This window comes from Vespula vulgaris, chromosome 11 (genome assembly GCF_905475345.1).
Source record: "Vespula vulgaris chromosome 11, iyVesVulg1.1, whole genome shotgun sequence".
In the NCBI taxonomy this organism is placed as follows: domain Eukaryota; kingdom Metazoa; phylum Arthropoda; class Insecta; order Hymenoptera; family Vespidae; genus Vespula; species Vespula vulgaris.
This window is the reverse complement of record NC_066596.1, coordinates 3572854-3598890: the sequence shown is the minus strand read 5'-3', so window position 1 is coordinate 3598890 and position 26037 is coordinate 3572854. Positions and strand designations below refer to the sequence as shown.

Genomic DNA, 26037 nt, shown 5'->3' with positions numbered 1-26037 from the left:
AAGAACCCGAGCGAGGCTCCGAGTTATCAAGCACCGACCGCGCCTCTCATTCTAACGCAACGGGTAATTAAATTTCTTATTCCGGGGCGGGGTAATAAAGAACGATTACTACGTGCCACGTTAAAATTCGACCTTGTTGCGCACCGGCGAAAGGTACGTACGGGCAGCCATTCGAGACACGATAGAGACGATTTCCGTTTCGAGAGACCCTAATGATTATCGCCTCGACGTTGGGGATTTACGCTCGGAGGAAATCCTGAAAGAGAACCAGAGAAAGAGAGATAGAGAGAAAGAGAAAGAATGAGAGAGAAAGAGAGAGAGAGAGAGTGAAGCAAAAAAGCTAAGGTATCGATATGTTCTTCGCATCGAACATATTTCCCGAAGGGGCAAAACGATCTTCTCGCGAATTAAAATCCTATAAAGATAATCGAATTTCTATCGTTTATCGTTTCACGTCTTGTAACGAGGAAAATTATTGGGAATTAAACGAATAGTATTTTCCTTTATTAATCGTACGATGAGAGCATCTTTGAGAACGAGAGAAAAGGAAAGAGAGAGAGAGAGAGAGAGAGAGAGAGAGAGAGAGAGCGAGAGAAAGAGAAAGCTTTACGAAAAAAGCAGAGAGGATTCTTAATCGGTCTTTAATCAGACCCCCGTTCGTCCGAGTGACATTTCTACGGCGTTCTTGCAGGTGGCTGAAAAGATCCGCGGCGCTAACTCGCTACCGGGATATCCTCCTTTCCGTGTACGAGTCCCCTTTCGTTGTGCACGAGTGCGGGCGGTGTTAAATAAATTCTATCGGGCACGGCATCGCGGACAGAAGTGGTAGGTAGCCTCGTTTACACCGGCTTCAAGTTTTATGGCGATACAAATTAGATAGTAATCTCGCGTTACGCCATCGGCGCGTGAGTACACAAACGCGCGAGCTTCTTCTTGGATGGTGGAAGAAAGGCTTCGAGGTTTTCGAAGAAAAAAGGGGGAGGATGGACGAGGAGGAGGGAAAGGAATACGAACGTGGAGAGGGTAAGCCTCGTTTACTTGTCCCGACAATTAGCATGGAGTTGAATTAAGGATCATCCAAATTATAAGATCGCTATCAGGATTCTTCATGACGAAGGAAAGGAAGATGGTCTTGTTCTTAAACGAACGATTACGAGACCTTATTTTCTGTTCTCTCGGAATTATATATATATATATATATATATATATATATATATAAATATATATATATGTGTGTGTGTGTGTATGTGTGCGTGTATATGTATATGCAAATATCTTTGATTCTATTATTTTCTTTTCCCGATGTGTTCCATTATTTTTTCGGCACATACTTTATGAATTGTTAATATTATTGAATAAACCAATCGGCTGTTTCTACTCGCTCGATTCATGTACATTACAAATAAATTCGATAGGGACACGTTCAAGAACATTGAATCGTATCCGTCAAGTAAGAACTCCGGAGAGGGAAAGTGAATGGAGTAGGAGAGAAGGAGAAAGAGGAGGGACGACGTCGAAGAAGGAGAGAAATGGTTAGCCACGAAACCCGCATCGGCAGCGTGCCCTAAGTTATGCAGATTGTTCCGAACAGTCGGACTTTAATGCCGGCATAAATCCTTTACCACTTAACTTTATACTTGGAGAGCAAAGCGCGCACTCCCACCTTACTTCGTGGTACCTCTTCTTTCTTTACCTTTTCTTTCTACGTTTTCGTCCTTCTTTACCTAACTCTTTCTCTCGCTCTTTTTCTGTACTACACATATATATATATATATATATATATATATATATATACACATACACACACATACATATTCTGTACGCTGTATTATGTATATATGCATCTCTCTCTCTCTTTTTCTTGCACGCGCGAGATCCTTCTGCTTCTTGGTTCTTAGCACAGGAATCACCGTGCCACACTTCGTCTTGCATGAACGTCTCTTTCTCTCTTCGCGTGGGCGACCTTGCGACCGGTTAACCTGCCGCCACATAGGAGCGGCTAGATTTCGAGAGACCTGCACGTGAAGACGAGCACGCGAGGCCGACGATTGAAACCCGAACCGTATTTACTTCGCTGGGCCCTTGTCGTAGATTGAACACGGAATTTGCTACTGGCAAAATGTGAAACCTCTCCTAACGAGGAGAATTTGATTAGCAAGAATTGAGTGACATGTCAATTGTCATAATTTATAGAGAATGGTAAGTAAGATGTAATACGAACGTGCTTCCATATAAAATTTCTATTACCCTTTAATATCGTTTATTATAAACAATCGATCAACGAGTAAATTATTTCGGAGATAAATCTTATGATTTTACTGCAACCTAATAAGGCATACTGAGTTTGACTGAAAGCTGGAAACTCGCCCCTTTAATAACAACCTTTTCGTAACGCAAGATGTGTGCGCGTCGAATCGTTAAAAGGACTCTTTTTCTTTCTCCCTGAAAGGGACAGGGAATTTCTGCTTGTATATCTTCTGCTCATATCCTACGCTCCACTTTATTGACTAATTAAAGTAAGGTAATTAAGCTATTACAGCATATGCGTGGGGTGGTAAAGAGGAAGCTAATCACTGTGCACTGCACCGTGTCGAAATGGGCTACGGTATTCCTCGTCTTTCTATAAATCTCTGAGAAAATACTTCTCGCTGACTAGCTGAGTAACCGATGAGTCTCCGAAATTATATCTTTTCTTTATTCATTTATTTTTTATTGTTTTATTTTTTTTTTCTTACTTACCTTCAGAGACGGAGATAATGTTGTGTTCGGGAAAAGTTGGATGATTGTCATTGATGTCGATTACTCTGACGCTAAGGGCCGCTGTGCCAGTCAATTGTGGGTTTCCTTGATCGGTAGCAATGATCGTTAATCTATACTTCTCGCGGATCTCACGATCGAGTACTATATTGGTCCGAACTATGCCACTGTAAGGTGGACTAATGGTGAAAGCATTGTCCGGATTACCGTCAACGATATGATAGAGAATTCTGCTGTTCAATCCTTGATCCGCGTCGCTCGCTGATAGCTATAAAGTTAAAATAATTATGAAATAATGTAGTACGCGTTAAGTGTCTTATTTTAATCGAGATAGTTTTTTTCTTTCTATCCCCGTTAAAACCAATTATCCAGTATACTTTCGATCTTTCTCTTACCTTGACCACGAAATCTCCTTTAGTGTTACCCTCGAGTACAGTCGCGGAGTATTGCGTCTGTGTGAAGATGGGTGGATTGTCGTTAACGTCGGAGACCCTGACAACGACCTTGGCATAGGCCTCCAGGGAATCCGGTCCCGTCGTTCTAGCTACGACAGTCAGCGTGTGCTTCGAACTCTCTCTCGGTTCTTCCTTAGGCTGCTGATTCTCCAGAGATCTTCCCCAGGCATTCGTACGACCTTCGTCGGGTTGTTCGTCGTTCGGTCTCACCGTTAGATCGTTCCAAAGCTCGGCGTCCAGTCTGCTTGGGTCATTCACACGCAATAATCCTGTATCTTCGTCGATGGCGAATGTACCAAAGTCGTTTCCAGATCCTATCGAATAGGACACGTGTTGTCTCCTGCCGTCGGACCGAACCGCAGTTATCTGAACGATGTCGGTACCAGATAAGGAATTTTCTTGGACCACCACGTCGTAGGTCTCATTTTGGAATTTGAGAGCTGGCGTTAAATCGGCTGATTCTCCTACTTGAACCTCGATCAGACCTTTAGCACTTTTTGGTGGATTTCCTTTGTCCCGTGCTAGGACCTCCAATCGATAAGTCTTTCCGTTGTCTTGAGACAAAGACAAAGTTGCCGTGACTACTCCCGTGCTTGGATGTATTCGAAATTTTGGTTTTTCTTGCTCGTGCAAAAACGAATAAACGACCTCTCCGTTAGCACCGTGATCAGCGTCTTTCGCAACGACTCGAAGAACATTCTGGCCGGGTTGAGTACCGATAGATACTCTAGCACGGAACGGATATTCCTCGAAAACCGGTGCGTTGTCGTTTACGTCGCTGATGGTGATCTCGATCGGTATCGACGTGCTCTTTGCGTCGTATTTTCCACTGTCCGTTGCTACGACTAGGAAGTTGAACGAACTCTGACGTTCTCGATCGAGCGGTCTGAAATTACCAATAAAGATACTTACACTTTGAGTAAATACGATTCTAAGAGGTTCTTGCTTTTTGTCAAGGAGTGCATACGTTTCATACACTCATGTTCGATAATGTAGATCGACTGTTGGCTCGGTAAAACTTGGAATACGATAAAATATGTCACACCGAATATGGCTCGAATTTATCACTTTCTGCCATTCGTAAGTTCTCATTGGGCGATTCATCGAGAAATAAGCGATAGTACGAATCGACAAGGGAAACGTCGACGGGGGTTATGGAAGTCCGGATTTAAGTAGGAGATGGCGGCTCCGTGGCGGGCAGCTTGTTTGTGTGACGGAAACCTTAATCGCGCACGGCGATCTTGTGTAATCCACGTCCACCATTACCATAACTCTGCGGATCCACCGCGGTGGATGCTGTTGAACCGATACGCGTCTTTAATCGTATGGACTCGCAGAAAAGGAATGCGTGAATTATCATTTTCGAACTGTGATCGATTCAATTCTCGATAAACCCTTTTCCTTTTTTCCTCGTTGTCGTCATTGCTTCTTACGTAAAGCACAGAGTTCTCTCGTCTGTTTTACCTCGTTAGCCAAACCCCAAGCAAATCGTTCTAAATGGGCTGCTCGAGTTGCATGAGATCAAGATAGCTTACAAAGTATTTCGGTGTCCCCTTTGACTCGGCACGAGCGTTAATGGCTTCGCGAACGACTTTTCGGAGGGGACACAAACGAAGAGAAGAAGAATAAGAAGAGAAGATCGCGAGCTTTGTCCAAATCATACTGGCAAAATCGGACGAACTCCGATCATGCGTCCAATCCGCACTATCTCTTCGATCTAACGAGGACCAGATCCGACTGGGGAATTTACGTTGTATCTACTGGGTGGTCCAGGAAGCGAACGAAGAAGGAGAATGTTCTATACACCTTCGAGCTGGCCAGGGTGGCGGCGGACGTTGTTGGCCTTCAAAGGTAACAACAGTGGAAACAACAACAATAACGGCAACAACAGTAACAACGCGACACGAGCGTGCGGCTTGGCTACTGATCGTTTAAAAAGAAAGAAAGAGAAAGAGAGAGAGAGAGAGAGAGAGAGAGAGAGAGAGAGAGAGGAAGAAGGTAAGAAACCGACCGGACTAGGGATCTCGTTTTGCATATCAGCCTTTTTGCCGGTTGAAATAATGCATTGAAATGCCACATGGTGTCCCGTTGAAATGACACACGGCTGTCGTGCCGCAAAAGTACGCCCTTGCCTTCCTCCTTCGCAGCTACGAATACCATCCCCTTCTCTCTCTCTCTGTCTCTCTCTTTTATCCCCACCCCTTTGCGTTCCATCTTGTTACGGTCGATCTTTCTCTACCTTCGCTCGCACCGTTGAGCGTCTTCTAAAGAGACGAAAGAAGAAGAGACAAGAGGAGGATGAGGCTCTTAGGAAACGTGGATTAATAAACAAAAGATCTAACGAGTGTCCGACTCGGTTGGGATTAACCCCTTGTTTTCTAATTTAGGACTACGACACGTAGTACGACGGAAATTTTTTGTGTTACCTTTAATGCCTCGTGTTAAATAAAAATACATTAAAATTCTATCCTTCTCTAGTGCTTTTCCAAGTACCATGGAATTTATTGAGAAGCGAAATTCGACTCGGCATTCGGTTTAACGAAGAAACGATTTCATTATGCGTAAGTTGAGCATTCGTTCTAAGTAAACAACTCGACGGCATGAGAGAGGATCTCTTACGGAAATCTACCTTATCTTAAAGATTATCTTTATGGATCGGCCGTGAGCAAGATACGATCGTTAAAAGCGTGCACCGTTCACGAAAGGTTTTACCAGCAAAGATTCTCTCTCTCTCTCTCTTTCTTTTTTTCTTTCTTTCTTTTTCTTTGTTTCTTTCAGCGTATAATTAAATATTCGAATAAAGCTTGCGATGCCAGGTCGAACATTATTATCAACGAACGGTTAACGACAAAAACTCTATGAAGACCGACATACCGCACGGCTAAGATCAAAGTTCATTGCGTTCACGTTAAAATCATCAATTAATTAGCGAAACCCGACCTTGTCGTGAACCGTAAGAAAGACGGAAGACGTGGAAAATCTTTTCTATTTAACGATGTTTCAAGATATGAGTTTGTTGCTTAACTATCAAAGTAAAAAAAGATAATGGAGTAAAGTATTATTACGTACTGCTGAAAGATATAGAATAAATAAGGAGATAAAGAGAAAAAGAGAGAGAAAGAAAGAAGAAAAAGAATAAAAGCCGGAATCTTTTTTCTCGTCTCTCTTATTCCCGAGTTGCACGAACAGCTTATGCATACAGAATCATCTAATCGGCTACAAAACAACAATAGCGAGGCACATCAGTGGACTTTATAATTTTACGACTTTCCTAAGAACATTTTCTACGTCCATCCTCCCTCGTTCTCTATACCGTCGGACTTCTTCATTCCTTGAGAGTGGTTCTCCTCTTTGTCTACCTTTCACTGTCTACGTCTATCTCTATCTTTCTCTTCTTCTCCCTCTCCCTCTTTGTTTCTCTTTCTCTTTGCTTCCACGTTTTACGACGTAGCATTACGGACGTAATATCCTTCCATGATGATCCTAATCGCGCAATAAAGGTCGCGGCAATTAACGCTTGGATGAAATTGGTCGAAGATACGTTCTTTGGTGCGAGCTAGACAAGCTCTAGACTACTGTACGTGCAAAACAGAAAGAGACAGAGAGAGAGAGAGAGAGAGAGAGAGAGAGAGAGAGAGAAGGAAAGAAACTCGTCGGATGAAATTCTGTAGAAGTCATAAAGCAAATTGGACGTTTTAATTGTTTGATCTATCAGTATGATCGCTCGTTCGGTTTCTTCTACAAGAGGTTTGAGTATTCTAAAAAGAGATTACGCGTGAATCGGAAAGGTATTATTATACCTATTCCACGCGAGCATCATACATTTTCATTGATTATCGGAATGGATTTGCGATTGTTATGGATTTCAATTGACGTTAAGAATATATAATGAAATATTGGGATATTTCAGTTAGAAAAAGTTTGTAAACGTTAAAAAGAATGATACTCACCCAGCAGTAGTTATGACACCGGTCAGATTGTCAACTCTGAACAACCAACTGTTTTCTTCGGCAATCGCATACGTTATTTTCCCATTTACACCTTGATCAGGATCGGTTGCTCTCACTGACATAACGCTTGAATCAGGTGCAGCATCTTCCGAAATGGTCGCGATATATTTTCCAGGATGATAACTCGTCGGATAATTTGAAGATCCATATTGAAAGCCACCGGAGAGACTATAGCCGCTATAATCGATCTGAAGTGCACCACGAGGACGAGATTCCGTGTATTGATTTTGTGAAAAAATTGGTGCATTATCGTTCACGTCGAGTACAATCACTGTGAGATTACAACGAGCTTCTAAACTTGGCCGTCCTTTATCTTTCGCCGATATAGTTAGGACATATTTTGGTACAGTTTCTCGGTCAAGATTGATCATCGATAATGCACCAGACGAGGAATCCAAAGTAAATTTATTTCCAATATTGCCACCTAATTAAGAGGAGGAATTTTTAATATCGTCCTACTTTAAGTACGATCGTCGATTCTTGGAGAAACGCTTACCGATTATGCTGTAATGAAGTTCTCCATTTTTTCCTTCGTCGATATCCATGGCAGCAACAGTATGAATAACAGAATTCTCTTCATTCTCTGGTATAGCCAAAGTGTAGCAAGATCCAGCACGAAATTTTGGACTATTGTCGTTTTCATCCAAAACCTTAACTTCTAACGTGGTGATATCCAATAGCTTCGAGGATCTAGCGACAACCGGTACGTAGTATTGCGAAACTTCTTCTCGATCCAAAGATCCTCGAAGAGTTACAAGACCGCTCGGTGAAATAGCGAATTTATCTGCGGCAACGTTTGTCGGTATGCTGAAGCTGATATTGCCTAGAAGAAGAGAAGGTTTTCTAATGATATCGATGACAATGAAAGAAAAACGAAGTGAGAGAAAGAGAGAGAGAGAGAGAGAGAGAGAGAGAGAGAGAAGGAGATAGACAGGATTTAGATAAGCATCTCTTTCAATTCGATTGGGATTATAAACAGCTGCTTTATCTTTTTAGAATGCAACTATTCCGGTAGGATGAATTCACCTGCTGAAAATAAAACACACATCGTTCTTGACCACTCCTTAACAAAATCAGACAACGTAAAATTTTTACGAAATTTCTTTCGCTATGCGATTCTTTTATCATTTTACATTTGTCGCGATGACACGACAAAATTTTGTCTTTCTATTTCTCCGCATATTATAGAGACTATATAAAGTAATAATATTGAGAAGAATTAGCCGTTGCAGAAATTTTATAAGACTTCGACCAAAAGAAAACACTCGTTGTTCGATAGGAATTTGGGTGGCCTCGTCGAAAGAAGAGGATCTTGTGTTTTTCTTTCTCGTATCTCATCCGACTCCTTTCTTTCCTTTTTTATTAAAAGAAACACGAGTCCCCACGAATTCCCACGTTTTGCAAAAGATCTTGTAAGAAAAAGAGAGGAGTACGAGCCGTCGAAAGAATTTAATGCCGGGATAAAGTAATATGTAGTTCTCTCTGAAACATGCATTTCTCTCTTTTTCTCTCCTTCAATATTTTCTTTTATTTCGAAACTCAAGTCGATGCACTTGTAACCTACTTTGCATACAAGTCGACGTGTCTAAAATCAAGAATATAAAATAATTAGGAAAGAAATCGACTATGCTCGATTCGATCGACGAATAGAAATGGATAATCGATAGATGATATTTTCTTTGTTAGACATCCTTTAGCAGAGGCATTCTTCGAAGATAAAAATTTACTTGGGATATCCAGAAGAGGAAAGGAGACAAACACGTTCGATGCTCAAATTCCAGAGGACGAAGAAATCGGCCTATCTCCGTGTCGATTTTTAGCGGTTTTAGAACAAAGCGAAGGCTAAACACGTTTGGTAGCATGTGCGTGCCAGTGATAGGTAGGTACCTATATACCTACTGGTATAAACTTCGCGTGTACACACCTACGAACAGGCACGAATACGAGAAAGAAAGAATCGTAGACGATAGTATGTGTCGTCGGTGTGTTTGCTTGGTGATTTGCCTATGGGCCCTATGGCCTATGCGTACGGCTTGGCGGCAGCTTGGCGGCACGATGATATACGCGGCCATTGTTTTCCCTCGCCCCGTTTGCTTCGCCCGTTAGCTTTCTCCCTTCACCAGCCCTCTTTCTTTCTCTCTCTATCTCTCTCTTTCTCTTTCTCTTTCTTTCTCTATTCCCCCTTGCAACACTCGTCCTTCCGAACATCGCGGCTTTGGCGCTTCTGTCGGGGTGCGCTAATGCGCTCGTCTGATACACGAGCGCCCCTATAGATAAGGGGCGAAACGAACGATATACTATGTTGTCCGAGCTTACTACCAAGCACTTTGCTTCGGCTACTAACTATCGAGCTTAGCTACCAGGATTCCTATTCTCTCTTTCATAAATCCTACCAACACGATTCCCGTAATGTTCACGTGTAAAAAGAGAGAAAGAGAAAGATGAGAATTAATAGCGATCGGTTTTTAATCTATTCAATTTGTTTAAAAAAGAATACAAGAAAATTTGAATAAATAAACATTTTCAATGATTTTTAATTCCACGTCTAAGTTTAAGTTGATCGATGTATACCGATCGAGATAATTCGTTAAATGCGTAATACATATTTTTATTTCTATCGAAAAAAGAGCGAAGTTTCGTGAGAAGCAAGAAGACGATGGAACGTGTTCTTAAACTCAACGAAGTTCCGCGAGTCATTTCGCTGAATTTACTATAATGCTTTGTACCGGTCGGATTCAAGGCAATTATTCGAGGTATTTTCATAGCAGGGCTTTTCTATTAGCCGAGAACGGACATCCTTCGTGGACGAGGTCTCCGATTATGTACCCTTCGCGTGTTCGTACGTGTAGGTGGCGTCTTACAGAGTACACCAAGAGAGTATATCCCTTTGCTAAAAGAAACGAAGATCAAGAGGATCGAGAATTAGAGGGAAGAGATGAAGATAGAACATCCGAGGTTGTAATTTCAACTAGAACTCAACGATGATGAGTGATATGTTCATTTTGAGAAGATCGTGAAAAAGAAGTATACGAATGGATTGCAAGGTGATCACTGTAATATCTTATTTACTTCTAATCACAGAAACTGCCATTTGAATTCGATTAATTCTTCTAACAATGTCGAAGAAGATAAGTATCATTTATCAAAGAGATTTAAATGGCTCGACAAATTTTCTGGAGGCTGTTACGGACTACTGAAATAAATTATCATTGCGATCTCCTACCTTGATCGACGATGGCTGGTCCAGCAACGTCCATAACGGACGCGCCAGTTCGAAGATCCTCGGAGATTCGAGCGACAGGATTGGAAAGCAGTAGTCGAGGAGGTCCTCTGGTCTGTCCAGCGGCGAGGGTCAAGGTCAGCTTCAGGGTGGCCTTGCGTGGCGGTGATCCGTGATCGTTGGCCGTGATCTCGAGTTCCGTGGGTCGGATCATGGGTCTCGTGAGACTCACTATACCGGACTCATAACCTACTGAAAATCTTGCCTCGTCGTTTCCCGATGTAATCACGTAAGACACACGACCATTGTCACCTGCGTCCTTATCTACCGCGACCACTCTCACTAAAGTCGCTCCTGAAATGTCAGATTTCAAAACTAAGTCGATAAGAATTTCATATATACGTACATGAAAAAAAGATTCCTAGATTTGTACTTGCCTGGTAAGACATCCGAAGTGACAGCGATTTTAGTAGTCTCTGGAGCGACGAAAACAGGATCGTTATCGTTTTGATCAAGAACCATGATTCTAGCAGTAACGGTTGACGCCAATTGTTCGCCAGGTGGTGCACGATCGGAAGCTTTAAGAATCAAAGTATATTCTGCTCTTTCTTCTCTATCAAGAGGTTTCGAAAGAGACAAGGCACCAGTAAGAGAATCAACGACGAAGCCACCGCTCGAAGGAAATTCAGCTACCAGGCCGTACCTTAGATCGCCATTCAAACCGCTATCCAAGTCCGTAGCTACTAGATTATAAATCGTCGAGCCTATCGTAGCTTTTTCCGAGACTCGAACCGTTATCGGATCTTGTGGCCAACGAGGTGGATTATCATTGGCATCTTCTATGACGATCTTCACCGAAACTGCAATACTTTGAGGATTTCCGATCGACGTTGTGTCCAACGCACGAATCTCCAGATGATACTCGCTCACGTTTTCGCGATCAAGAGAATGAGCGACCACCAATTGACCCGAACCTCGATCTACGTCGAAGGCTGGGAATTCGCTGATGGGCGTTAACGAATGCAAGGTGAAGGCCACACGTCCTGCTGGTCCTGCTCCTGATACCGATCCTACAGCTTGTCCGATATTAGCATCTTCGCATACCTGTGAAATCATTTAAGGATCGTCTTTTTCATTTTCATTCGAAACAATCGCAATTTTTTTATATGTCCAGTTATCAATACTTCTTAGTTTCTTTCCCGGACACGATGAAAATAAAAGTGGATATGGTATCAAAAAGTTAACTCGAACATCGGTTCTTACGATTTTCTCCCTAGGTATAGCTGTCACGATGAACGAACTAGAGTCAGAGAGGAAGTACACGAGGCAAGAACGAATCCTATCGTGCGGTAAAGCGTATGGTACTCACGTTAAAGGTAAAACTGCTGCTGGTGAAGGTCGGCCGGTTATCGGCAAGTGCCAGGACCTCGACTCTCAAAGCACGGACACTGTGTCGTGGCGGCCGACCAGCGTCCGTTGCCTTTACAGACACCCGGTATACATTGCGTTCTTCGTGATCCAGAACGGCCTTGGTCCTGATCATGCCAGTGATCGGGTCGATCGTGAAGACGTTGTAACCATCGGAGTCGCGATCTATGGTAGAATTTAAAGCGATCCATTGACAATCCAAAAATAAAGAAAAATGTCCAAGCGTTTGATTTATTAAATTATCCCAAGGAAAAACACGTTCGACGAATATTGAATAAATTAAATAAATAAGCCAATGGTATGGACCATCACTGTCAATTTCTTTCAAGATTTTGCTCTTTGGAAACGGCATTGAGCAATGTTTTTAAACGTGTTGGAAGAAAATTCATTTCCGATCGTCGTTATTACGAATGTCTTGCGGCGACGTTCTCTAATCGATACTATATTGCTGCTGGATGTTGTAAGACAAAAACACTTAACTTTGCCATTAAAGCCGTGCATAATCGTTTCGGTAATTGCGCTTTGGCTATTAAAGCGTTAAGAAGTCCAACCCTTTGGTCGATAATAAAGAACCAAGTAACAGCTTCGTAGCCAGTAAACTACGAGACATTATTATTACCTTTCACTCTCGTTTCTCGTAATTAGCGACTGCAAAGCTTTCAGCTCGTTCCGAGATAATCGTAATTGGACAATGATCGAATATCGCGAATGAAACGAAAGCGAAGTTCAGGATCATAGATACATGGAGAAAGAGAGAGAGAGAGAGAGAGAGAATGAAAGAGACGGAGAATAAAATATTTTTGACGAGGAGAGAAATATACTCACCTTTCAGAATACTGTAAGTTACGGACGCATTTTCACCGAGATCAGTATCCAAGGCCCTAACTCTAGCCACTTCGGTTCCAGGTGGCTGCTCTTCTCTCACGCTGACGACATCACCCTGAGGATCGACGATCTCCGGCGAATTATCGTTAACGTCGAGCACGGTCACTTTCAAGGACACTCTAGCTGCCCTCGAGGGTGTCCCCTGATCTCTTGCCTCGAGTACTAACTCGTGCGATCCTTTCTTCTCGCGATCAAGAGGCTCACGCGTCGTGATCTCGCCTGAAAATCGTTACAAAAGTGAACAGATAAATAATAATAATTGATATCCAAGAAATCGTTTATTCCTTCGGTATAACGGACTGTTTAATAATCCGTTAGCAATTTCTTGTCTTTTTCGTTTCTTTCTTCCGAAGGAACGAGTATTCGAATGACGTTGAATATTTAGGAGCATTTACAAAAAGGAGTTCGTTCGTTAGTCTCGAATTCAAAAGAATAGTCATGCTCGTCTAAAGAAACGTCTTATGCTCTAAGCTCGAATAATTTTATATACCACTTTCCGAGGTAATTTTCAAGCGGATGTGAATTAAAATAAGTTAGAATTTTTCTGTCATTATTAAATATATTCTATATCGAGTCTAATGAGATAGATAAGTTCTAATGCAACTTCCATTTTCATAGTAAACTGTGATGAAATCGATTACGGAGTAATAGTAATCTTGAGGGATGTCCGACATCATCATCGACTTTAAACTCTTCGCATAAAACGTCTCCGTTTCCTTCGATAAGACTAACGCGATTCTCAGCCTCAAATTCCAGCATTACCTTCAAAACGAATAAAAAGAGATAGTGGCAATAAAATGGAGTATGCGCGACAAACATGAGAGAAAGAAAGACTTTATCAATTTTCTTTGCCAGGTATGGTTAATTGGATAATCGTCACTCTTGCAATGGTCTCGGATATTCTATCTCTTTCTCTCTTTCTTCCTATATGTAAGTGACTTTTCTCGCGTATATAATAACCGTTTCAAGGACGTACGTAGGATCGCCCGTAACGAGCATCCTTGTAATTACGAAAGCTGAAGAAGAAAGATGAAAAAAGTGGAAAAAAGTTGCAGACAGTAAGAGAGAGAAAGAGAGAGAGAGAGAGAAAGAGAGTGCGGGCTGTCCGGTCCATTCGACCGGTCTGCGTATTAATGGGTAATTAAGGAAGCGCCTAGTCTGCCGGCAAAACTATTCCAGGATCTGAGAAAGGATCGGGATAATAATTCGTGCAGAGAAGGAGAGAGTGAAAGAGAAGGAGAAAAGATCCTCGCGTGCCTCGACGAATTCTCGACGTAGCTAGGTCCCTGTTCCCTTCTCTCTTCCTCTCTCTTTCTCTTCACCCTTCGCGCACACCCGGCAGAAACGTCGTCGACGTCGTTCGTTCGTAGTCCTCCACCTCGTCGACAAGACAAACGATCGACGAGAAACATGCAAACGCGCCGGCATCGAGGGATACCATCGCGGAACAATAAGAAGTATATCGTAGGACGCGTGCTAATGCGTTTCTCGTGTTAGCCGTGGGACCCAACCTTTTCGCTTTTCCCTCCCTTCCCATCTCGTTTACGTCCACGGCATACGATCCTTCCAATATTTGGGAATATTCGTTTCGCTCACCGACCTGAATCCATTCTCGTTTGTTGGACTTTGAAGGATTTTGTTAAGAGCGTAAAGTACTTAAACCAGAGGAGGAAACTCGTTCGTAAAAGTTATTTCGTATTTTTTATGAAATAGAATCTATCGCGGTGCAATTGCAAACTATTTGCATGATCGTAAAGTTGGATAAAGCAAAAGAATTTCTCGTCTTATTTTCACGTCGTCTTAATTTCGTATTTCAAGTCGTAAGAACGACGCAGGAGCATCTTTTGTCGAAGGATTAACATATAAATACCCGTGGAGGAGCGGACCGATCCTTCCGGCAAGTGTAGGATCCTCCTCTTTATTTTAACTTTTTCCATCGAGCGCAAACAGGCAGTCCGACGAGACCCCCCACTTCTCTCTTTCTCTTTCTCTTTTCGCGAAGAATGCCAGGGTCTGGTCTCGCCGCGTACTAAGAATATACACAAATACCCTTACATCGCATGCCAATCAAAGGTATATAACGAGAAAGAGAGAAAGAGAGAAAGAAGGATGGACTCGCACGCACACGTATATACAGAAAGGTATACACTTACACGCAAGCAATTCTTGGGCCAGTTTCCGATGATTCGTTACACGCCGATGAGGCAAAAGCACCACCTCTTACGAGATTATACTCTGATACCCATGACCCAGAGGATACACGAATGCAAAGGGCAAAAAGCGTCACGTACGCGGTCGCGAGCACATGCTATCTCACTCACTGCATCTTATTACGTGTCGTTTCGAGAACGCTCACAGTTACACGAAAGGATGCGTTTCGCGTTGCACTTCGCAATGGAGTACACCACCTTGTTAATGACACGATCCCCACCTCCAACCAAGACATTCTGTCGTTGCAATTAACACGGAGAAATAAAATCGAATCGTCTCGCTAAATTTGTTCCGTAATTATCCATTGATAGGGCCAGACAATATCAAGTGTAAAGAAGAGATCGAAGAAAGCTTTCAAGATACTTTCTTTGCTGAAATTTCTTTTTTGTCGAGGAAAGCCGATGAAAAGATTTTGCTCGTCATTTATCGTCGAACTTACTCGACACTTTCGCAAACTATAATTTAAAATAATCAACGTGGTCTTTTTACATCGTTAGATACAAAGTTACGAAACGATTACATTTTATTTTTACGTCGAAATATTAACACTTTTTTGCGATCATTTGTGGTTTTGAGAGCCTTCGAAAATTTATAGATTCTCGAGTTTACGATCCCAGCACTTTTTGCGGCATTTTAACGATAGATGAGGCAATATAAAATGTCCATTAAGAAGATGGAATAGAAATAGATACTAAAGAGTTTATAATGATAAAAAAAGATAAGAGAATCGGATCATTGACCTGAACGTGAAGAATCATTTCGATGAGATTACTTCCGCAAAATTATTTCTGGGATACTTTATTTCTTCGTCAACGATACCTTCTTATATTCTCCTTTCAAGATCTTTAAGAATCTTTAAGCTATAGGTTGCTGGCTGTGGGGTAATGGTTCGCTTAAGAGTATCCAATTAGCAATAAATTTTCGAAAGCGAGGTGACGTGTACGTATTCTATTCGCACGATCCCAATGATAGAAAATTTAAACCGTGTAATCGGACTAGAGATTAGTGATGGAGGTATGAATCACATATGTAGCAAGGATCCTTTTTCCATTTTTGATTTTAAAAGGGAATAAAGAATATATTTCTTCTTACCTGTATCAGGATCCACAGAGAAGCTACTGTTAACCTGGACGATGGCGTATCTAAGTAATGCATTTTTGCCAAGATCAGAATCGGTTGCACTGACAGAACCAACGATGGTGTCGGACGGTAGATTTTCCAATAATTCGAATGCGTAAAAATCTTTTTCAAAACGTGGCTCGTTATCATTGTCATCGAGAACGGATACGAGAACAGAGGCACTTGCTGTAGCCGCCGGTGAACCGTTGTCCGTTGCCAATACTGTTAACGCGTACCGATCGACGCTTTCACGATCGAGCACTTGCGCCAGGTAAATCCATCCGGTGTTTGGACTAATGCGAAACGCCGTGGAACCCTGGAGACGATAACTCAATCTCGCGTTGTTTCCTGTGTCAAGATCCACTGCAGTTACTTGAAGAATCTATTGGGAATAGAATTCACATCATTGTATAAAGATTTATTCGTTAGAAGTCATCGAATTAAAATCATCGAATTTTCTTATCGACGCTTGAGATTGATTATAAAAAGAAAATTTATAACGTTAAGTCGGATTTAAACGGATGTTATAAAGGATCAAACGAAGGTTCAAACGTGTTACTCAAATGTTTCTCATAGCACGAGCAGCCTTATACGAAGAAAGAAAAAGTATCGAATGGAATAAGGGGAAGAGAGACAGAGAGAGAGAGAGAGAGAGAGAGAGAGAAGATTCTCGTCAATCCGGTCGTTCCGTATTAATTACACTTCCTCCAGGACCCCGCGAACCCTAAACACATTCGAACCGGTTGATCTTTTCCAGTGAGGGAGTATCGTGCGTTAAGAAGGTCAATGAAACTCAAAATATCGAATATGAATACAAGTACATTTTAAGACACGTAATAACTCGATACCGGAAAATTAATCATAAATTATGAAAAAATAAAAAAATGGAATAATGAGTATGTCTATTAGAGGAAGAAGCGAATCTGGTAGATTTCCGAGATGAAACTAAAGGTGGAGACGAGGTACCATTAGAAGAAAACCTGACGTGGGAGCAGCCTGCAATGTGTCTAACTGTACGTTATTAGTTCGCACCGGGTGAAAGGTTACGCTCACTGCAGCCAAGTTACTCTTGCTACGTACTCTTTCTTTCTCTTTCTCTCTTTCTTTCTTTAGCACTGCCAGCTAAGATATTGTCCAGATAGCACCGACAGCTCACAGATCTGTTTCGCCGATAGATACTACCGATATATACGTGTACACCGGAGAAAGATAAAACGAAAGATCGAGTACCGAAATGAGGAAGAAGGAAAAGGTTCAAGAGGTAGAGAGAGAAAGAGAGAGAGGAAGAGAGGCCGTTTCTATCGCTCCCTCGTGCGCGTTGTATTAAAAATGTGACGTCATTTAACGGGCATATCTCTCGGTGAAGATCTCAGGGTCATTCGTCATCAGGATCCTCGTATTCGGGATTACGTTTGTTCGCTGCTAACATCGCGAGAGAAATCCGTAGGCTATCCGTCCTGTAGAAAGATCTTCTTCGATGACGATCATCGAAAGAGAAATAGAGAATACCATGGTTTGATGATCATTCTTATCATCTTTCCATACGAGTTCACGTATTGCATATCAAGCGAAAGACAGAATTTTTCAATTTTTTATAAAATTATTTATTTGACCGGGACAAGCGCGGAAAATCATGTACGTATTTAACTTTAGCTCTGTTACCTATCAATCCTATGAACTGACATCTATGTTGCCTCACGTTTCTATCAGATGATCAAGCTATTTCCTATTAATCTCAAAATAAAATTTCTTTCCACGCAATAGCTAAGCTCTTGGTTAATCGAAGCTAATCCCTCTTGAGTGAGACTCGACTTAGCTAATCCTTTCCTAGTAGTTTGACTTACTATCTCCCTCTTTCTCTAAAGAATTAATTCAGAAGCGTAATACGAAGACGTCCGACGATTATCTATAAAACACATAACTCGCACCGAATGAAATTACATACTCGGTGAAGAAGACTTTAAGAAACCAAATGAAGAGAAGAATGAAGTTAAGGAGACTCCGACGTTAAGAGGTTATTAACTTCGTTAAGATTCAAAATCTTCCTGCGATTTCTCACCGATCTTTTTAACTCTCTTCGCAAATACATACACCTATACATACACCTATGACGATTTAATACGGACACCCATACATCGTGGAAAAAGAAACGGATTCAACTGGACAAATAAATGGGCGTGTGACGGGCGTGTAATGAAGATTTTTCTCACTTGGGAATCGAGCCTGGCGCCTTCGGGAACCTCCACGTGATACTCGTTCCTCTCGAACACTGGGGGGTTGTCATTCACATCCTGAACCTCCACGCTCAAACTGAGATTCGCGGAGAGTCCTGCACCATCTAGAGCTCTTATCAGGAGACCATGCCTCTGTTGAGTCTCGTAATCTAATCGCCTTGCTAAATAAAGCTCGCCGGTTCGTCCGTCTATACCGAAGAGATCGTTGCTGTTTTGTACAAGTACGTAACGGATTGGTAACGATGGCGTCGAGTCTCGATCAGTTGCATGAGCTACGAAGAGGGCTGTATGAAGGGGATGAGATTCTGGTACCGATATTCGCAAGCTTACGCTTCGAAAGAAGGGTGCATTGTCGTTCACGTCTTCCACCAATACTTCCACCTAATAGACAAAGAAAATATTTGACGTTAAAACAACGAATGGAAAATATCTAACTACGAAAGATAATTTCACTCAAACGGATTAGAAGGATATCCTATTACCAAAAGAAAAGAATGACTCACTTGACAATATCCAGTTGAAGCACCGTTTCTCGCTTCGACGCTTAAAATATATTTGTCTCGAGTTTCTCGATCAAGAGGTAATCGAATCCTTAGCATCCCCGTGTTGGGATCCATGGATAGATCAGGTTCGTCTGTCGCTAAATAAAATCGACTTGGTCGTTCACCTGCAAATATAATAATGTGAACGTTAATATTATATAAAATTAATTTGATGGATATAACTTAAAGCACTAAGTTATATCCCATTGCTTGATTACCTCAGTAGAAAGTTTCGTGGTTTCGATTATCTTTAATTTCTCATGTAGCCGATATATTCATTCGTTTTGAACAAGACCACTTTCCAAGAAGGATCATCTTAAATGAGGGGTAAATAAAAGGAATACAGAGTCTTAAACGTTTTCAAACTCAGAATTTCGGCGAAATGTTAAAGATAAAAGGTAGAATACATTCGTAGCGTCAGGGTTCGAGGGTTGTTCGCTATGTCAAATCGATTCATTTACTGAGACTCGACTAATGGCTTCGATTTCGTCGAACAAGAGACCGTACCAGTGAATGCACGAAAAGACTTTTTGGTAGCAAAGTGGGTTCGATGTGTAACGCCTTTGGAAAAAGAAACACCGAAAATGAATTCGACGACGTGTCCTTGTAACCGATATAACGATCGAACGCTTTGTATCCTGTTAATTTAGCTAATTAGCCAAAGTATCATGCTCGTTTGTTAAGTCGACTCTATCGAAATACGTACGAGCTCGTACGTTGCTTCAATGTTCTGTCCGTGATCGCAAGTAATTTAGTTTCATGATTTTTCTTCGAGAAAGACTGATCGAATAAAAAAGGTATCCACTTTTTTCGATCATTCGAACGCACCGAGTGTTATGTAAATTAACTTAAGAGCAACTTTCTGATACCGTCAATCCTTCATCGGGACGTCAGATTTATATGTTTATTAAAATATGATTTTAAAATCTATAGAGAAATAAATACTCCGTAGGTGATCGACAGTTCGTCAAATACGGTCTGGAGTTAGACATACCGTGCACGCGTACGGGTAATTGCAGCGATCGATAGATCGATCCTCCACGATTTTGATCCAAATCGGGATCTTCCCTTTACTGTAAAGTCACAGAGCACGCGCTCTTGTCTTCCCCTTCTCTCTCTCTCTCTCTTTCTCTCTCCTTCTCTCTCTCTCTCTCTCTCTCTCTCTCTCTCTCTCTTTTGCTCGATCACGCTTTCGACAAATCCTGTGGATCTCCCGCGTTGTTCTCGATCTACGTCGACGTATCGGCCAGGTTTTTCTCGTGCGAGTAGTAGAGCGAAAAACTAGGTGGACTTGGAGAACGGTGCCCATGAGAGCAAGAGAGATGAAAGAGTCTTGTCGTAGCTGGGCGGTCTAGGAACGATCTCTTCCATTTCCACGATATCCGATGGCGTTCGACGGCAAAGTAGCTTCCCCCTTCGTCACCCTTCTCGTCCTCTTGCTCGACCGTCATCACTGACATCGACTGACATCGGCCGTTCAGCCAGTGTCCTTAAAGATGCTACTCGTTCCCGTACGTGACCGGCATAATTTATTGACCGCTATTTATACTTGTTTTCCTCGTCACCACCCTTTCCCTCTGACTCCGCCCTATATATATATACGTGTAACGAATGTGTGTGCCCGTGTCACGACGTGACCCATACGATTCTAGATCCTCGGTCGATTTAATAAAAACAAAAGGATCGATAAATATTTCAAGTAAAAAGATCTTTGATTTTCTATCGTATAGATGAACATTTCTGACGTAGCCGGTAGTAGTTCAGTTTTTGGCTAGAAGGACTTACACGAGTCTTGTTATTCAAGTTCGTATTTAAAGATAGGAAAGATTTGTTCAATATCATTTTCTCGCACTCTTTTCGTATCTCTAAAGTAAGATCGATGATACCATGACCATTCACCTCTCGTTTTAAAAATCTAGAGGATACTTAATCTGTACTGTAAAGTGCAATTTGCCATTACGTAGGTAATGCTCAAAGTTCAATTAATTATCCACTCGACGCGAGACAGACGTGATTCCGAAAGAGATCGAAGAAAATCGATGGTTCTCTTTCACGTTCATGGCCACGAAAGACGAATCGTTTTTCCAACACCATCAGTGCATAGAATCGATCCGTTGGGACTAACGAGCGATCGAGCTTATCGTTGATGTTGGTGAGTTTGCGCGAAATCCGCGAGAAGGGCTTGATCGAACGAATAATGATGATTCCTGGTCATCGGAAGGCAAAGAGGATTTTCTGTCTCTCTCTTTCCTCATGTCTCCCGAGGGTCTCCTTCTTCTCATCAGGGTGCCATCGTGGGTGTAACGAAGACAAATCGCTCGTGTATTTGATTAATACGCTGGATCCTTTCTCCCGAATATCTCGGTCTCTCTTTCTCTTTCTCTTTCTCTTTCTCTTTCTCTTTCTCTTTCTCTTTCTGAGAGACCGATGAGCGTTCGTGAAGCGAATCGAGAGCGAGTTTTTGCTAGCACCTTGCTCGACAAGAGAAAGAAAGCCTCTGCAACGTACTCATTACTTATTCTCGCCCTTTCACGACTTGGCTAAACAATGTTTCCTTACCCTCTTGCTATTATTCATGGATATTCGTCATGCGGTACAGAAATGAAAGTAATTAAAAACAAAAAAGGCCACATATCGAAATTTATCCACATATTAAATTACGATTATCACATTACAATAATGACAAATATTAGATGTAAGAATCTTTTCGGTTAATTTCTACAGTCTTGTAATAGTTGATACTCAAAACTCATGCGTTCAATATAGAAACTACCCTCAACGATTAGTAACATAATGCCGGAACTTAAGAATATAGTCAGTTTCGATCGGAGTACTCTTTCCTTATTTACTACCATCTTCATCCTCTTCCTCTTTTACAAAGTCTCTCGTTAGCCCTAGCCGTGTCTCTCGCAGCCGACGTCGTGCCAACCTTTTTTATTCAACCCCCTCTTCTCTATCTTTATCTCTCTCTCTCTCTCTCCCTCTCTTTCTCTCTCTTTCTCTCTTACTTCTTGTCTCCGTCCTCTTCCTTCCCTTTCTCTCCTTCTCAATCGCACAAACGGAATCCATTTCTAGTTCCTTGACTCCCATGTACCTACTTCTCTCTCCCTCTTTCTCTTCCTTCTCGTTCAACGTATAACTCCTTCTCCTTTCAGATACCTTGCTCGCCTCGTTCTCACGTGTACGACGCACTACTCTTCTCTCTTTCTCCCTCTTACTCAACGAGGCTGGTCGAGAAAGACAGGGACGTGGAAGACTCCGCAAGGGTCCTCGCAGTAGTACGTTATTGATTATTTATTTTTGTTCTATAGTCTTCACGTGAGTCCACTAGAGGCCACCCTTCTCGTCGACGATCACCATGGGCGTCGACCTTAAAAATTCTGATTGCACCTTTAGCCAGATCGTTGCAATTTAAAATAGTACGACTCAATCCTATAATTGTATGTAACTTTTTTGTGTATGCCAATTGCTTCTTTGGCTGATCAAGATCAACGTCTAATCAAGATCTAACGTGAAACAGTATCCAGTTAGATAAATGAAGATAAGAAGATCACAAGAAAACCGAAAAGTCCATACGCGAAAAGCTGCTCTCCTCGGATAGGACCGTGAGATCTCTTTCTTTGTTTTTCTATCTCTCGAAATCGATTTTTCTCTTTCCCATAGCAAGTATCGAGCTTGTATCGAGCTCGTCTTCCTTCGGCGCCCATGAGTTCTGTTACTCTTACGTTCGCCGCATCGAGCGTAGATCGGAAAACACGTCGAGTGAGTTTGCAAGGATCGAGAGGAAGAGAGAAAGAGTAGCCTGGTTACTCGGTAGCTACGAGTTCGATCCCGTCGTCGATCTTGGTAAAAAGTTTCTAATTGGTACCGAGTGGTTATATTGAAATCAAGGCGTCGTTCATTCGACCGGTGGTAAACTGGTTGAAATCATTCGAATGATCACGACGAATGATCTATCTTAGCGTTGTTTCTTTTTTCTTTTCCTTTTTTTTTCCTTTTCTCTCCAGGTTTTTGCTCTTTCCTTTTGCAAGACCGCAGTTTAGACCTCGAATTAGATCGTTCCTTTTGGCACTAGGAAGAACGAAGAGGATGAAAGAAAGAGTGAGAGGAAGAATGTGGAGGGATCGTAAATCGTAAGAGCGCGTTGTACGTCGTCGTTCAGGCTCGTATTTGTCACGGGCTTTAAGCCGTTCCTTCCATTGGCATTACTCGACGACGAGCGCTTATCCTTTATTGTCGCTTCTCGTGTTTCAGAAGCGCCGATCGGAATAATAAACCGGTCGAAACGTTTATCTTTTAATAAAGCACTTCTCTACTTTTTTCTTCTCCTTATTTCTTTTCTTCCCAATCGTCTCTTTATCTATTCCGGAATGATCAGTCGTGAATCCTCGAAGAAATCGACTTTATCTAAAATGATCCTTTTGACAGAGATGTTCCATTAATCGACCATCTCGGTACGATATCCATCGTCAATTTTAATATCTCAAATATATTTATCGTCTTGCAGAAAATATCACAAGATTTACCTTAAACGTTTCCTGTCCGACAATTAATATCAAGAAAAAAGGTAGAAATAATAAAGAAGCGCGGTGGATTCCGTTGGACGAAATAGTTTCAATAAAATCTGTAAAATATACCGAGAAAAATAATGATGGATCAGTAAGATCCGTATCGAATGCGGTGCTCCCTTTTGCATTCCTTCTTTCTCTACTTTCTGTCTGTCCGTCTCTCTCTCTCTCTCTCTCTCTCTCTCTTTCTCTTTTTCTCTCTTGATGGTAGTCGGGGACGTCGGAGCTCCTTTTATTTTGCTAATTAACTCGTAACGGGCCATCCCATGGACCGAGGTCGACTCGGTGGCCGGTCGTTCTTTCAGGGGCGGCGTCGTCATCACACTGGCTCCCCAACGACGAGAGTCGCGCATTTACGATCGTTCAGGAAAAGGTCGTAATCGCCTACGGTAAATACTTTGTCGCCCGGCCATCTTAACCACCAACACCACGAACATTTTCATCGGCATCATCGTGCTACTCTATCGACGATGAAAAAAGAAGAAGACAAATAAAAAGAAGGGAAAGGAAGAGGAAGAGCCACGGGGGGAGTCCATTTTGCGAAGCCGTAACCCGCCGAATTACGAGCCGTACCGCTCTAAATATGGGGATCGGCCTCTTTCTCTCGCTACCTCCGTTCCTTTTCTCCCACTTTTTTTCTTATCCTCTTCCTTTCTTTTTCTTCAGTTTAACACACGCGTGCTCGGCGGCCAGCGCGATCGATTATTCCCGCGTGGAGGACTCGTGGAATGTCCCAAGTCGGGTTTTCGGTCCTACGACGACGACGAAAGGAACCCTCGAACGTTTGCATAAATCCGTGGATTTTTAATTGGACCGGTAGGCACGGTTATAGCGCTGATCGAGATAGGCACGATCACGTGAAAACGATACCCACTCTCTTTTTCTTTCTTTCCTTGCTTTCCTCTATTCCTTTCTCTCTCTTTTCTCTCTCTCTTTCCGTCTCTTTCTCAGTCACTCTCTCTCAGAGTTTACACAGTGGTGGACGAGAGAAAAATTTGCTTTCTCGTTCGTTAATTAACGTACGATGCAGGAGCTAATTGCATGTACAAGTATCTTTCGATATTGGTTTTTCTCCGTTCAACGTCGAATTGCGTAAGATCGTGATTAGTAATTAGGTATAATACAATCAACGATTATTCTCGCCAATAAAATTGGTGTGCGCCTATTGATCTCGTAGAAACGAATGATAGTAATTCGTAGTTAGCAACTAAAATCAATGTAGTTATTAAACCGGCCGATAGCTGGGGAAATCGTTTTATATGGGAGGGAGTTAGCCTGATCTTGTCTCGTAAAGCCTCCTAGCGTCTATGTGCCACGACACGTCAATATATATTCCTTAAACGAATCGACGTAGGATTGAAATGTGAGGAGAGGGTCGCGAGTCGACTCGGAGAAAGCCGGATAGGCTCGAGAAGGAGAAGAAGACTCCAGAGAGAAGGGGAAAGAAAGAGAGATAGAAGAGGAACGAGACCCCCGTCAACGACAACGTTCCTTTACCCGCGATATCGCTTCTTCATCGCATTCATCGCGTCGCTCGACTCAACCGCGATCGCGGGCTAATCATCATTATTTAATTACGAGATTGTTTTTCCCTACGTGACGAAGAGTGTCGCGTCGTCATTCGAAGGGAACGTGCTTTGAAAAACCCACCCGTGTTTTCTGTATTCGAGTAAATTTGAAAAATTGCTTCGTGTCTCGTACATATATATTTAAACGTATATATGTACTTACGTACATACACGTGTAGGAATGTATTTAACTCTCTTTTCAGAAATAAAAAGAGAAATGAAAAGGTGGGGTAAGAAAGTACGGGGGAATCCAGTTGTAACCACGGTCAAAAGCGTTCCATATAACGCGATCACAAACACGAACGAAATCGTCTTAAAACGATGTAGGATCGGTGCAAGCGTGCATCGGAGTGCACAATAGTGCAAGAAACGTACGCTCGCATTGGAGATCGGTAAACAAACGAATAGGGCTTCGTACATGCGTAAGACGTCCTGGAGTAGGACGCGGCTAAATGGTCGGCTGTGTTCGCTCGAGAAAAAGGAGAAGAAGGAGTAGAAGAAGAAGGAAGAAGAAGAAGAAGAAAGAGAGAGAGAGAGAGAGAGAGAGAGAGAGAACGGAAGAGAGTCTCTAGCAAGACGCTGCACCGCAAGAAAGACAAGACAATGGACGGCGACAATAAGGCTGCCGGGCATCCAGCGACGCGAAAATAAATTAAAATGATGCTCGACATTAGCTAGCGCGAGCCTACCACCGACGACCTACTACTATCCCTTCGCGGGAAGGACTTCTTTGCTACACGCTCAAAACTCCGCGTACATGGCTCGGCGACGTTGTCTTACCAACTTGGGGTCTCCTAGATTCACAAGCCTATTCGATGTATGTTCGTAACAACGGGATGAATAATACTCATATCCCCTAGCATTGTTACTAATTTATAAAAATTGCAGACATATCTTTAAAACTTATCGACTGAAATTAAATTCGTTCAATTCGAAGACTCATCGAAGTTTCTTGAACGGTTCACCTCAATTACAAGAAAAAGCAAAGCGCGTGAAAACGTTCAACGGTCTCGACGAGTTACCTTCCTTTTTCCCCCGCA

The 26037-nt window shown here is 42.2% G+C and overlaps 1 protein-coding gene across 4 annotated transcripts in view; it reads right to left on the bottom strand.

Annotated features, from left to right (window-relative positions):
• LOC127067747 (protein dachsous) overlaps positions 1-26037 on the bottom strand; it is a 277837-nt gene that overhangs the window by 8883 nt on the left and 242917 nt on the right. For all 4 annotated transcript variants that reach the window (XM_051003050.1, XM_051003052.1, XM_051003053.1 and 1 more), the window contains 11 exons: positions 18823-18986; positions 18296-18700; positions 16059-16467; positions 12696-12974; positions 11812-12035; positions 10880-11546; positions 10446-10796; positions 7719-8045; positions 7163-7646; positions 3153-4098; positions 2740-3025 (listed from right to left, as the gene is read on the bottom strand). In XM_051003050.1, coding sequence (XP_050859007.1) covers positions 2740-3025; positions 3153-4098; positions 7163-7646; positions 7719-8045; positions 10446-10796; positions 10880-11546; positions 11812-12035; positions 12696-12974; positions 16059-16467; positions 18296-18700; positions 18823-18986 — 4542 coding nt within the window. The remainder of the gene's footprint in view (positions 1-2739; positions 3026-3152; positions 4099-7162; positions 7647-7718; positions 8046-10445; positions 10797-10879; positions 11547-11811; positions 12036-12695; positions 12975-16058; positions 16468-18295; positions 18701-18822; positions 18987-26037) is intronic.